General features: G+C 38.1%; 2 protein-coding genes and 1 non-coding gene across 4 annotated transcripts; 2 read left to right on the top strand and 1 right to left on the bottom strand.

The window, feature by feature from the left end:
* Positions 1-2: 2 nt before the first annotated feature.
* On the bottom strand, positions 3-83 carry TRNAL-AAG (transfer RNA leucine (anticodon AAG)). Its single transcript has one exon. It is a non-coding gene; the product is annotated as a tRNA-Leu (tRNA).
* Positions 84-1583: 1500 nt separating this feature from the next.
* Positions 1584-6275, top strand: LOC103340932 (kinesin-like protein KIN-13B). 2 transcript variants are annotated; one of them, XM_008244399.2, is made up of 12 exons: positions 1584-1944; positions 2056-2244; positions 2499-2693; positions 2865-2972; positions 3257-3334; positions 3414-3495; positions 3788-3947; positions 4024-4326; positions 4555-4773; positions 4855-5356; positions 5457-5522; positions 5606-6275. In XM_008244399.2, exons 1-12 carry the CDS (start codon positions 1825-1827, stop codon positions 5783-5785), a joined length of 2202 nt encoding a protein of 733 aa, XP_008242621.2. In that variant the 5' UTR covers positions 1584-1824; the 3' UTR covers positions 5786-6275. The 2 variants fall into 2 exon arrangements, with proteins under 2 accessions (XP_008242621.2, XP_088898608.1); XM_089042482.1 differs by having other exon boundaries at positions 3414-3499; positions 3792-3947.
* A 3069-nt stretch (positions 6276-9344) lies between these two features.
* Positions 9345-10722, top strand: HSFC1 (heat shock transcription factor C1). Its single transcript, XM_008244401.3, has 2 exons — positions 9345-9711; positions 9804-10722. The coding sequence occupies exons 1-2, from the start codon at positions 9499-9501 to the stop codon at positions 10584-10586; spliced, it is 996 nt and encodes a 331-aa protein (XP_008242623.2). The 5' UTR covers positions 9345-9498; the 3' UTR covers positions 10587-10722.
* The last annotated feature ends 4025 nt before the right edge of the window (positions 10723-14747 follow it).

Genomic DNA, 14747 nt, shown 5'->3' with positions numbered 1-14747 from the left:
AATGTTGAGAGTGGGATTTGAACCCACGCCCTTTCGGACCAGAACCTTAATCTGGCGCCTTAGACCAACTCGGCCATCTCAACTTGATGTTTAAGTTTGCTCACAAATCCCTTATAATAACTCATTCTTTTGTCTTGCAAATCAAAAACACCCACCTAGCAAAGACTACAAATCCACACAACTTAGAGATGTCAAAATTAATTGTCAAGCAAACAATATAGATAATATATACTCAATAACAAAAAGAAAATAGATAATATATGTTCTTTAAATTTTGTGCAACTCGATGATTTAACTCGAACCAGTTTTAATTCAATCAAAGTTTAAACTTATAGGACAACTTGTGAAACCGATCTAATTAGTGAAACTTGAGTTAGATGTTATGAGACAATAAATATTAGGTTCATGTATGATGTATATTCGAAAATTGATACTTCATCTCAATTCACAATCCAATCGCCTATCCCATGACAACCTACACTTATAACTTTGTTAAAGCTTGAGTTGAGTTTATTAAAACATGTTCAAGCTTGGCCTCACAACCTACAATGTTTGCACTTTTAATTTAAAGATTACGCGTAAGATATTTTAAAATAAGATGATGATGAATGAAGTATGTAAATTAATATAGTACCCTTTTATTGAGGGATTTTTAATATAATTTTATTTGAGATACACTCTTTAGTCGTGCCTAACAAAATCGACGAATAAGATGTTTTAAGAAAACACTAAAATAACAATACTTTAATCGAGTGGTAAATAGATTCATATTCAAGTAATTTTGTGCATAGATGATTTTATTTGAAATACAATGCATGGTGGACCCTACAAAAGTGTTCATCAAATAAAAGTATTTATACACTAAATAATAATTATCTAACACTGAGGGACAGACCTAAAAATGGCAATTGACTACTGATTTTTTTATTTCCTTATATGAAAGTTTAAACATTACATCAATAGCCTAATCATGCTTTTTTGTTTTGACTAAGCTAAGATACATAACTCTCTATTTGCATTTTGAAATCCTAAATTGTGTTCAACATGTGATTTTGTGGACCCTATATATGATCATTAAGTGTTGAAGAAGCTAAAGGGAGTACAAATACAACTATTCATATACACATTTAATTTGAACCCTTGAACCTAATGAAGATTCCAAGTGGAATTTTTAAATCAATTTTAAACTTTTACCGACAAAATACCAATTCAAATTCAACTTTTCCCTCCTGCTAATACCATTCATCATATTTTTCGCATAATATTACAAATGTGGACCTCCCAACGCGATCCATTTTAATAAGTGAACCGTGACTTCTGGGCTTTGTTTCAACAATGGGCTACACCATCCGACGTCCTATTTTCCAGACGGAGCCCAATCCATAATCTAACGGTGAATCATTGACGGTGCATAGATGATCATAGACCCGCGATGTAGCGAATCGGACAATGCACTCAACGACGTGCAGACCACCTTACCCGCTCGAGGCAATTGACGGTTTGAATAAGTGACACGTGTCCCCGCCATTCATCCTCTTGGTTCGTTCGTCGTCCCCATAGCGCACCTCGAATCGGCTGCCCCACCCTACCCTCTCTTTTTCAAAGTTTCAAAATCTCTCTGTGTCTCTCGCACGCTATGTTTGTTTGTTTAACGCGAAAACTGGAAAAGAAAAAGTTCGAGAAAAAGAAAAAAAAATCTTCCAACCACCATCACTACTGCAACAGCAGCTTCTCTCAGAAGCTTTCGCTCACTGGTACATAAAGTGTATTGGAGTTTTGTACGGCCAGCGGAGCCGATAGAGAGAGGGAGAGTTGGAGACGAAGATGAATGTGGTGGGGAGACAGATGGCGCGATCTAGTTCGGCGATGCACCACCAGCGTCAGTACTCGGACAACTTCATGGACGCCTCCTCCAAGTGGCTCCAGTCCTCCAGTCTCTCACAGGTCCTCATCTTTGATTAGATTTTGCAAATTTGCCCCTTGTTGAGCTCACAATTACTTAACCAGTCCTTCCTTCGTATGAAAAGCTCACATTATCAGAGATTTTGGTTGCAGGACTTTGAGTTGTACGGCTCGAAAACGAGCAGGAATAATCAGAGAAGTGTTCGTGAGCGATCACCGGACGCTTCGATTGCATCTCGATCGTCGACCACGAGAAGGAACGGTGATGATCGAGTTTCGCCCAGTGAGCTCAGCCCCGGCTTGCTTGATCTGCATTCCTTTGACACCGAGTTATTGCCTGAGGTTTGTCCCGTTACTTTTATAAGTTGTACTCTCTTTTTTTTTTCTTGATCAGAAATTTCGCTGAATTCTATGTTAATCTCTTTTACATTGATTTAGAGACTGAAATGTGGGTTTAAGTTTACTTGTTCATAAATGCCCTGCTATTTTTTATTTTTATTTTAAAGCTTAAACCGCACATTTCTCTGCCTTGATCCAATGTAATACTTCTTTTTAATTTTTAAAAAAAGTTGTTGATTGATGTTTGGCATTGGTAGATGCCCGTTTCAGGCCAATCTAACGGGCACCCGCTTCATCATCCTGGTCGTGGTATAAGTCTTGACGACTCTGAGCCATTTCTCTCCACCAACAAGCTTACAAGCAGATCACGGGGTTTGCCTGAGAATAATCTACTCAAGAGTTTTTCATCGGATAAAGAAAGGGCCAATAGTGTTGCTAAGATCAAAGTTGTGGTATGTCCATTTAAAAGTTGTTTCTCTTTCTCTGTATCATCGCATGCGGTGCAGGGAATGTCTGCTCTTGGTTTCACGAAATATTGCATTGCAGAATCAACATGACTATCTGTTCTGTTTTCTCTTTTTGCAGTGGAAATGTTGATGATAATTTTATTTTATTTTATGCAGGTACGCAAGAGACCACTAAATAAAAAGGAAATTTCAAAGAAAGAGGAAGACATTATTACAATAGAACCAGGTTCTAATGCTCTCACAGTTCATGAAACAAAACTTAAGGTGAGCGCCTGGTGAGCCAATTCTTTAACAGCGATTGTCAAGAGTTCAACTTCCAATGTTTTATGTTTTCATGCTTGCATGCATTCATGTGTCTTTGGGTGTGACTGAGCAAGTGAATATCTCCCAGAAAAATCTCTTTAACATTCATGTGTTTGTGCGTGTGTGACCGAGCAATTTCCAATTCTTTAACAGCTTAATGTGCTCAGAAAAATCCTCTTTTCTATGTATGGAGCTGTGTATTTACTTTTTAGAAGCATCTAATTCTATGTCGCCATCATCTGCAGGTTGACTTAACAGAATATGTCGAGAAACATGAATTTGTTTTTGATGCTGTGCTGAATGAAGATGTTTCAAATGATGAGGTGAGTGTATCAGACTATTGTTTCACTTTACTGTTTTGTTACAGATAATTTTACATTATCTTTAATTTTGTTACTTTAGGTGTACTTTGAGACTGTGGAGCCCATAGTTCCACTGATTTTCCAACGAACAAAAGCAACTTGCTTTGCATATGGGCAGACAGGCAAGTATAATGCCATTTATGAAAACCTAGTACTTCTCCATTGTACTTAAAATTTTGCTGTCACCTTTCTCAACATCCACGATTCTTTAAACTGTTGACTCGTGTATGTAAGTTCTGTTATCTTGTTGGAGTTTTTCAACTGTTCTTCTAAGTTCTAATTGGTTTAATTGAGTGAAGATGTATTTTTTCCTCCCTGGAAATGCATTCCAAAAATTTATGTTTTCTGTTTCTCACTTCTTATTCTGTTATATATGTCCCTGTAAACTGAAGTTAATCTTATTTAGCTGTTCAGGTAGTGGGAAGACTTACACTATGCAACCACTACCCCTTAAAGCATCCCAAGATATTCTAAGTTTAATGCTCGATACTTACCGAAACCAAGGTTTTCAGTTATTCGTTAGTTTCTTCGAGATATATGGAGGGAAACTGTTTGATCTCCTAAATGATCGAAAGTAAGTTATTTCAGCCTGTAGGCCAGAGAAGATTTTCATTCAGACTCATTATCCTCAAAGAGTTCCACTTTTGCAGAAAGCTTTGCATGAGAGAGGATGGTAAACAGCAAGTGTGCATCGTGGGTTTGCAAGAGTACAGGGTGTCAAATGTGGAGACAGTCAAGGAGTTCATTGAGAAGGGAAATGCCACAAGAAGTACTGGTACAACTGGTGCAAATGAGGAATCTTCCCGATCACATGCCATACTTCAGCTCTGTATCAAAAGATCAGCTGATGGAACTGAATCAAAGCCTGCCCGACTTGTCGGCAAGCTATCTTTCATAGACCTTGCTGGAAGTGAGCGTGGCGCAGATACTACAGATAATGATAAACAGACAAGGTGGGAATTTGTTGTGTGGAATTATGAGCAATTAGCATGATACTTATTCAGAAAATAGCATCACCCTTGGCATGTCTAGGGTTGATGAATCAATTGGTTCCCTTAGGAGATCTTCACTGCTTGGGTGGCTTAACCTTATTCCTTTTTTATTTATATTGATTGTCCATACAGACTATTGTTAAAGGACCTTTGAGTTGCAAGAGATGATAGTTTACTTTCTTCTTGCAGGATGGAAGGTGCTGAAATTAATAAAAGCTTACTTGCATTAAAAGAATGCATTAGAGCTCTTGACAGTGACCAAGGCCACATTCCTTTCAGAGGGAGTAAGTTGACTGAAGTTCTTAGGGATTCATTTGTTGGTGATTCACGCACCGTTATGATATCATGCATTTCACCAAGCTCAGGATCGTGTGAACACACTCTCAACACTCTGAGATATGCTGATAGGTATTTAGTATTGTACAAAATAAGTGGAGAAGTGAATTTTATCATTGTTTGTACATTTCTCATGAATTTCTCTCTTTCCAGGGTGAAGAGTTTATCAAAAGGGAGTGGCTCCAGAAGGCATCAATCGTCTTCATTGTCATACCTTAGAGACTCAACCACAATGCCCTTATCTTCATCTACCTCAACTGACACAACCTTTGAAGATGACATGAATTATGTTCCTAGTGAAAAGAGCAGCTTTGCTTGGTCCAAACAGATTGAGAGAGAACCCTCCCCACAATTTAATGTGGATCGTGTCCCTAGTGGGAGGGTAGAAGGAAGTTTGGCTGCATCTGTATATTCAGATTACTACAAGGATCAGATAGGTGGTCAAAATCTCATAGGCACAGATGATTTTGACTACCCTGAGCAGGCTTATGAACAAGAGAAACCATCGCGAGGGAATAGTAAGAAGGTAGAGACCTACCAACGATCATCTCTGGAGGAAAAGCGAAAGATTGGCAGTCAGGTGAAATGGAGGGATATGCCTGATTTTGGGGCTATCAACTCAAATTCTGATGATGATCTTAATGCCGTCTTGCAGGTGAATACATTCTACATTTTTCCATCTTGATTTTCATATCAGTCATTCAATTGCTAAATGATATATGATATTCTTCATACTCTCATTTGGTTGCTTTTAGGAAGAGGAAGATCTTGTGACTGCTCACCGAAGACAAGTAGAGCAGACCATAGACATTGTTAGGGAGGTCGGAAACAATCTCTTCTAACCGCATTGTACTTTTACTTTGTGCTATGCTTGGACGTAGCTTAACTGCGTTTACTTATGCAGGAGATGAATCTGCTGGCCGAAGCTGACCAACCAGGCAATCGACTTGATGATTATATCTGTAAATTGAATGCCATACTCTCTGAGAAGGCTGCAGGAATTCTTCAACTGCAGACTCAGTTGGCTGAGTTCCAGAGGCATCTGAATGAGCATAGTGTTTTAGTATCTACTTCAAGTAATTGATATAATTTGGGAGACAGAACTAATCAGAGCAGTTGGCATGTGGCTTTCCGGGAAGTTGATGTGATGATTCATTCTCTTCCTTGATAGAGGTTTGGCCTTTGTTTATTTATTTGTCTGTTATGCCTATCTATCTAGCTTGTTGGCTCTTCATGAAAGTTCTGTGGCAATGTGCTTATAGAATAAGCTTGTTTGAGTTGCTAGGGTTTCTATAATATATGAAAACCACCTACCTCAAACTGCTTGTTTTGGGGTAGATGATTTGATCTTGTTTCTTTTTCTGTCAACATTATATCAAATCGTCTTGAAATTATGACCTATGAGAGGAATGAGAAAGATACATGCAAGCATATGCATGTTTTGTAAAGCTGTGTGACTTTATTTTTTTGGCTTTTGGACTTTAAGCTTTTAATGGATGACCTCCATATCAGCTAGCTATTGGTCTATCCGTATTTGTAATTTGTTTTTAGTTCGTTGAAAAATGTCTCAAATTCGAATTTTTCGTGTTTGATTCAGTTACATTTTTTTTTAATGTCATTCGATCATTCATATGTCTCTAAACCTTTTACTACAATAGTGTCTTCTTGTCTCAAATTACATCTGGTATCTTCCTCGAAGTCGGCTTAAGACCCAAAAGACCGCTATTCCTTGACCAGCGAGAGATTGCAATCTTTGTGATAAAATCTTGTCTTACCTGAAGTCACTATCATCTCTTTTTTTGTTTCTCAAAGTCTCTAGGATTCTTTTGTACCCTTTCCGTAATCTTCTTTTCCAGATTTTGTGGCTCTTCCCTGTTCCTTTTTGGTGATTGGTTTCTATTTCATAAAAGCTAAACCTCATTAGTCACAAATTTTATTTTATTTTCTTGGTCAACAGTCACAAACTTGAAAACACCTACTAACTCACCAATTGGTGTCAACGAGTCTAGTTCAATGAAAATGAGTTTTGACTTACAAATTAGTAGTATTAGGTTTGAACCTCTTTGTGTGTGAGAAAACCTTATCCCTTTTGGACTATCACTTGTATTAAAAAAAAATCCCCACCAATTGATGTTTTATAATGATAATCCACTACCGCAAATTGCGTCCCCAAAACAGGAATTATGAACTCAATTGTTCATTGGAAAATAGTTAAACAAAATTATTTCTATGGCGGTGGTTGTTTTCATTATAAATCAATCACATCCATGAATGTTTCCTTTTTTCAAAAGATATCGCTTTCATAATAAATCAGTCCCACCGGAGGGTTTGTTTTGGAGTTGTTTATCGAACTCTTATAACATTTTTCTTTTCCTTCAGACTCTTTAACCTAAATTTGATTGGATAGAGAAATCTAGTCGGCTACAATTTGCATAACTGATGTGAAAATTGATTCGATGCGAAATGTTATTACATATTTTACGTAAATCTTTTTTTTTAAAATGGAAAAAAATCATTGGAGTAAAGGAATTCGAAATCTAATTACATATTTATTGTTAACCATCTTAAGTAAGATAACACTGAAAAAGATCATTGCCGTATAAACACCTATCTCATGCATACACTAAAGCATGGCACCAAGTAAATATGGGTTTGTCCCGAAAAAACAAAAAGGAAGTAAATATGGGTAACGAGTCCGTAGCTTAGAGATAAGAGTCTTTGTCCCCCAATAATACATACACTCTCCAAACGTTGACAAAAAAAAATTAGTGACCATTTCTACTTTGGGCAAGCAAAGGATCTTCTTTGCTTAAAGAGGATAAAATAATCCTTTTTGTATAATTTTTTTAAATTTGAGAACTTATCTATGCACATTTAAATTAATTAATTTAAAAAGAATTTATACTAATTGACTAAGCATATAAATTAATTTATACTATTTGACCATTACTATAAATAATAGGGAAAATCAATATTAATTAACTTATAAAAATAAAAAATAAAAAAATAAAAATAATGGCATAAAATGAGCCGACAAGGTGTAATAAGAGAGAGTAAGAAAGAGACAAGAATGGATTTAGAGCAAATAAATATGCTCCCCATGACCCTAACACCACTCCAAAATAGCCAAAAACATATTTACGAGGCTTTAGGCCTTAGAGCCATGGACGTGGCCGAGTAGGAAGTCCACACGTACCCTACCCCTTTATGCGCCAACGCACGAGCAGCAGCCTATAAGCCCAAAAGCAAAAGCAAAAAGCAAAATCGGATTCCTAGCGACCGAATCTTGTAAGCCCACTCATTTTTTTATTTTACTTTTTTTAATTTCTTCATCTCTCTCTCTCTCTCTCTCTCTCTCTCCATTTTACACCCTCCCATTGGTAACGTTTCATTCATTTAATAAATCTTGGAGCAAACTCCCAAACCCTAGCCCCAAGCGCGTGTTTGTTTGGTGAATGAAGCTTCATCCCCCACAAGACCCCACTTCTTCGGCATCCAACCATGCATAATGCTTCACTTGCATCAGTAGTTTCTTCCTAGCTAGCCTATGCATATAATTGAACATTTCATTTTGACTTTATATCCATCATATGCATCATTATCACTATTAGGTTGTAGACAAAAGCTTTAGCACCACACATTAGTTTCTCTTTTTGGCTAAGCATCCCTTTTCATTGGATGCCTTGTTGCTATCGAAGATAACTAATACCTATATTTTAGTTTTCCCCATTTTGAAATTTTGATGATGTACTTCACGTGTGCATTTGACCTACTAATATTAGATGAGAAAATAATAAGTAAAACTTGTGCTCGTTCAACATTACTAATCTTTTAGACGAGCTTTGTATTGCAAATTCAAGGCTTTTCATTTTTGTTTAAGACAACTCTTTGATTTATAATACAACCCTCAAATTAAAAGACAATCGATTCTAAAACCATCAAACAAAATAAATAAATTTTTAAATGAAACTAATAGACCGTCTTTTGATTTTCAGCAAGTACTTTTGGAAAGTCACAATTCCATTTAGTTTCCTAGTGGCTTGGCATACAAGTGCCGATGAGAATGCCTTTTCTCTCAAAATCACGTGTCAGTTCTAAAAATAAACGAATCACATTATCTTTCATTTTTATACACGAATTTTCAAACCCACTAGCTAGCCGAGTTCATAATTTATTCATAAAGAAATGGAGAACTAATTGTCAGCAGTTTCACTAGAGTTAAGAGTTATTAACCTATTAGGCAACAACCCTGGTCCCTTAACATGATCTTTTCACACACTGAGACTGATCAAATTAAACCCTATAATTATAATGTAAGAGTGCTAACCCAATCTAATGTCGACTATACCCACCCTGTCGTCTACGACTAACCACAGTTGTCAGCTACGCCGGGGACCACGTCACTAATTAAACAAACAAAACTTGTACTGAATCTGAATCCCACGCCCCCAAAACGCGCGTTCAAGCATCTCTTTCCCCTGGAGTTTGATAAATATCTGACCATGACGTGTCATAAAAGCGGACCCCAGTGGGTCCCATAATTCTCGCCAATGAATATCAGAAGCGTATGGTCATGTGCCACGTTAGCCAGTGTCACTGTGTGCGCGCATCCCTTATATATTACGGTGGTACTTCAACATTCTAAAAGAAGAAAAAGGAAAAGGCGATTCCGATAAGGCTCTGAAAACACACACGAGACAGAGAGAGTTGCAGAGAGTGAGAGTGTGTGTGTGATAAACAGAAAGAGAAAGAGAAGGAGAAAGCGAAGGAAAAGGGGAAAAAGACAGACTGTATGGGATGATGATGGAGGAGAACAACAACGTCATCGCGCCGTTCGTTATGAAGACTTACCAGATGGTCAACGATCCGACGACGGACAAGTTAATCACTTGGGGCCAAGCCAACAACAGCTTCGTCGTCGTCGACCCTTTAGACTTCTCTCAGAGGCTCTTACCCGCTTACTTCAAGCACAACAATTTCTCCAGCTTCGTTCGCCAGCTTAACACATATGTGAGCATATATAACACATATAATTGTACACTGATTTGATTAATTATCGGTGAAAATGAAAACCCATTTCTCAATTTTGATTATACGTGCAGGGATTTCGAAAGGTCGATCCAGATAGGTGGGAATTTGCGAACGAGTGGTTTCTGCGGGGCCAAACGCATTTGCTGAGGAACGTGGTGAGGAGAAAGCACATGGGTAAGAATTCGTATTCGAATTCGAATTCGACCACGTGCTTATTACAGGGGAAGCACGAGGAGCTTGACGACGAAGAGATAGTGATGGAGATTGCGAGGTTGAAGCAGGAGCAGAAGGCGTTGGAAGAAGAAATGGAGAACATGAACAAGAGATTGGAGGCAACTGAGAGACGACCCCAGCAAATGATGGCTTTTCTGCACAAAGTCGCGGAGGACCCTGAGATTTTGCCACGTATTATGCTCGAGAAGGATCGTACGTTCAGGGCGCAGTTGGGGGAGAAGAAGCGGCGGGTTATGATGATAACCTCAACGTCGTCGTCTTCGTCGGGCATGGGGGCCACCAACTCCGTCAAGACCGAGGATGAGGATGACGGAACCGTAGGGGTAATTTCGTCATCTCCCGAACCGGGTTTTGAGATGGATAGTTTTTATTCCACGTCTCCAGAGACGTCGACGGCCCGAGAGTGGGGGAGGCAGAGGCGGGTCGTGGATCTGGTTCGGGCTGTGCAAGACCCGTATAATATGAACCCGACGGTGTCGGGTCATGGGATCGGGAATAGTAGTAATTCCGGGTACGGGTATGGGAATAGAAATGGTGGTGCGGAAGTGGGTTATCTCACAGAGGAACCCACCCCTGCACCACCGCCTTATCCATTCTCGTTGTTAGAGGGTAGCTTTTAGTTTTTAGTTATGATTTTGGTACTTTCACAAGATTTATCTTGGCTTTTGGTATGACTTCCTTTTTATTTATCCTTTATTTAAAAAAAAATAGTTATTATGTATAACAAAAGAAAATAATTCAATTATGAGTTAACAATATTGTTTATGGTTCCCACCACAAAGGTGGTGGATTCCCCCTTCCCTCTATGGCATCTAGGTTCGAAATCCCAAGGGTTTCTTTCCTCCAATGTAACCAAAAAAATAAAAAATATTTATGAGTAAATAATACATACATGTCGACATTATGTCGGTTTAGATTTTGAAATGAATTTATTGGGAATTAAATTCGCATGTCTAATTCCATGATAGTAGAATAGAATATGTTTATTTCCATGTTTGAGAACGTTGGGAAATAAGAACAAATAAATGTCATTTTCTCTCATGAATGTATGAAATTCGCCCATCCATAGGAAGTTCATACCCATAAGTTAGATATTACTACATTAACTTAGTATCGTCTATTGCAATGAATTAAATCACACCATTGCAAGTGAAATTTTATGCAATAAAATTACATTGATCATAACTATTGCAAATGGTAGCATTACTCTTCAGCCAAGTATCGTTGACTATTGGGTAATAAATTCAGCAATAAGCCAAGAACACATTAAAGTTGGATAGATTGGAGACACATGAATAAGATGATTCATACATGAAAAGTAGAAGCAGGTCCTCAAGATTAGTTAGCTCCTCCTGAGGAAAATATGGTATTTGACTCTTTTTTATTCACTGAGGCAACAAAAAGCGTTTCTTTCAAATAGATATCGTTTTGATAGCACGGGCTGTACTGAGTTTGGCCACTCCCCAGTTGCCAAGTCGGCTGATTTAAATTCCACCGTTCGCAGCCCTGCTGGCACCGGCGAACTACAATTGTATCCAAGTGGAAGTGTTCCTCTACAAGCAGAGAAACACTTATCTATACCGGGATACCACTGTAGCACTATCCCAAGTCAATTATTCATTGTCAATGTTTTAACCTTTGGACATAATAATGCGTGATATGCTTTAAATACCATTACGGTGGTCTCTCGTTACATGTAAGTTTTTCTCAAAAAACCAAGCGAATCGAACGACTTCCACCCTCTAATGTGCTATGAACTCCACGTGCATTTACGATTGGTAACCGTCAATGACATATGTAAAAGGGACCCCAGCTCTAGTATAGAGTACAATCCCATTGAAGGATGACCCTTCGGACCCAAGAGGGGCGCAGTAAAATTGCAGAGAGGCACACAAGACGTGCCCATCACCCTCTCTCTGTAAGCATACCCTACCAAATATGTCACATTTGCACGCTTGCTGTGCCCTCACTCTCAGTGGATCGTAATAAGAGAGTGCCAAAAATACACAGGCGCGGCGCATGTGAAGGAAGTACCCTAAATTAATTACCAAATGTAATTATCAAGTAATTAAGATTAGTTTAGAGTCAAACACGATGGCCAATGATTAGCCAGGATTCTTACCCATGCCGGAGACTCGTGTTTAATTACGCCTCCAATTCATATTCAAATTGGGTCAGGCTCCGATGCTGACGATGGATTTACGCGAGAGGGTTTACATTATGGGGCCCATCCAAGCCCAAACCCTGATTGGGTTTTCGGAGACTCGTGTCATGCGCTGGGAGAAACTAAACTCCATGATGAAGTGGGCCACCCGACTTTGTTTACAATGAGAAAAATGGTTGTGGGTCCCAGTCTCCTTCAACCAAGTCCCTACCTTTCATCTTTCTTCTTTCCCCCACTTTTGGGTGGGGACCAGTCCCTCGACTTGTGAAACCACGTGGGGACAGCGAAAGTGGAAAGGACACGTGTTGGCTTCCCAATGCATCAACTTTTGATCTTCCTCCTCCTAAAGCGTTCACATGATATGAGACAGCGGTGAGGCCAAATGTGGTGCTGCTCTGGCACATACTATCATGGTGGATGTTGAACCCATGACCATGTAGGTCCACCACGTGTGGTATCTCAGTGAGTTCACCAACTATATATTCAATTGCATGTATGGGTATATTTTTAACCCAGAATAAATAAATTATACACAGCTTGATCATGGTATCTGGTTTCTAAATAAAATTTTGTCATGAAAATGGTTTGTTACTTGAGTAATTAAGAGTATTTATGCATGATATGTACATGAGTTCGTGTGTCCGAATTCTCCGTCTTTCAATATCACTTATATATCAAAAAAACAAATGACAGTACTCATGGCAATAGAATATCCTATGATAAGGTTCAACGTTAGAATATTATTGTTGTATAATTTTTATTTTTCTCGTTATGTTTGTTTTTGTAAGCGAATATACTATAATTTTGGCGGACAAACGTACGGGAGGCTAATACCCATAGGGCAGGGAAAAGAGGGTGACACCTGTCCCTTACCAATCCGATGAAAGGCATTGTTGTCTTGTCTCTCAGGATGGGGTTAAAGGGGCCATGTATTTAGGTTAATTTGTCCACCACTAAACCATTTTTAATTAAAACCTGGCTTAGAGAAACGAGAAAACCAGCAAAAGTTTAAGAAAAAAAAAGCGATGTGGCATTTGGGCTAATTATGCATGTGATTATAAAATGGGAAAAGAGTTAGTAGGTAAAGAAGAAGAATTAAAAATTGACCTGGAAATGAACAGTGTGTTGTCAATTCTTTTGGTTTCTTTTGATCGATCGCCAATCATTCATGTAGAGTAAGATGATCAATATTCTGATAAACCAACACTAATGAAAAACAAACGAACAAACTCAATGCTAACTAGACACAATTTTTGATGCTGAATTTGAGTATTCTTTTAAGATCGTATCACTAGATTAATAGTTAATTGTATATAAACTCAACAAGCTTAAGCATATTAAGAAACTGATATTAGGTACATCTATCTTTTCAATTTTGGTGGAGTGGGTGATTATTGTGTGGCTGTCTTTGTGTTTATGTGCTTTTGTCTGAGAGGACGTTTTGGTTGTGTTGGTCGATATGTGGGTCTCGGCTTCTCGGTGGTAGCATCGCTATTGTTATCCGGCTAGGTTTTGATTTTTATCGCGCTTTTGTGGGTTTTATGTTATTAGTGGGCTTTATTCCTTTGGTGAGCCTTATGCAAGAAAGCTAAAATGAGGGCTTATAACTTATAATGAGAAAGTCCTTAATAGTTGTCTGATCCAGTGCAAAGTTATTATTAAACTGTTGGATTAAACCCCCTTATTAATAAAGCTCCTCATATGTAATGGGCTTTCCTCCTGTAATAAGTTTTATTGAAACTTGTTTTTGAAAAAGAAAAAGATAAAAAGAAGGTACCACATTGTAATTTGTATATGATATCCACAAATAAAAGATATGGACATGGACCCTTAATTATATTCTCATAACTTAGCCATATGTAAGCTTCAATTCAAGTAAAGTAGTGTGAGAGAAATCAAAGAATGGTTTTGTGGCCCACTCCATATATAAATATCATCCATCACATCTCCTGTTGATAGCTTTTACATAGCTTTCTCATGTTCTTAGGCCCATAATCCAACCAATAACCACATTCCAGTTATTTGGACCGTATACCAGTCCATGATGCCACAGAGCAACATGATGGAATCTATATCACTATCAAATTTGTTTTGTTTTGTTTTGTTTTAAATTGAATCTCATCTCACCGAAGGCTCTTTCGTGGAAAGACAATTAAGCAAATGAACAGGTGACTTGTGCTAAACCATATGAACACATGAATGATCATGAACTATATGACAGTCATAGGAGGGCATCTAGTTAGCTTTTTAATTAGCCAGATAATTAATACATGTTGCTAGAATTATATATCCAATTAGCAGTGTCTTTTGGGGGAATCGCATCCGCTCGAAGGAAAAGAACTGCGGTTTTTTAGATTAATTTGGTAATTAACAGCAGCACCTAGTCTATTCGGCAGATATGAAGTGCCCAACTAGCTAGGACTGCAGAATCTTCTAAATATATAAAGTTTGCTATATACGGACTTTGGTTGTGGTTGTGGAATGCGGAGAGAGACTAGTATATTCGAAAACGAATTTGGTTGGAGGAGAATGAATCACCATGTTAGAGAGATAATAGCATTCATCACCAGAAGCATGATCATTGAAAAGCCTAGTATTTGCATGCTAAGTATGTATT

Source organism: Prunus mume, linkage group LG8 (assembly GCF_029339155.1).
Source record: "Prunus mume cultivar Tortuosa linkage group LG8, ASM2933915v1, whole genome shotgun sequence".
Lineage (NCBI taxonomy): Eukaryota > Viridiplantae > Streptophyta > Magnoliopsida > Rosales > Rosaceae > Prunus > Prunus mume.
This window is presented reverse-complemented; position numbering and strand designations above follow the sequence as displayed.

Bases quoted from the DNA above. Each gene is read 5' to 3' on its own strand.
- LOC103340932 (XM_008244399.2), top strand. From the start codon at position 1,825: ATGAATGTGGTGGGGAGACAGATGGCGCGATCTAGTTCGGCGATGCAC. The intron at 2,694-2,864 runs GTATGTCCATTT...TATTTTATGCAG, and splicing joins TTGCTAAGATCAAAGTTGTG to GTACGCAAGAGACCACTAAA. The intron at 4,327-4,554 runs GTGGGAATTTGT...TTCTTCTTGCAG, and splicing joins GATAATGATAAACAGACAAG to GATGGAAGGTGCTGAAATTA.
- HSFC1 (XM_008244401.3), top strand. From the start codon at position 9,499: ATGATGATGGAGGAGAACAACAACGTCATCGCGCCGTTCGTTATGAAG. The intron at 9,712-9,803 runs GTGAGCATATAT...TTATACGTGCAG, and splicing joins TTCGCCAGCTTAACACATAT to GGATTTCGAAAGGTCGATCC.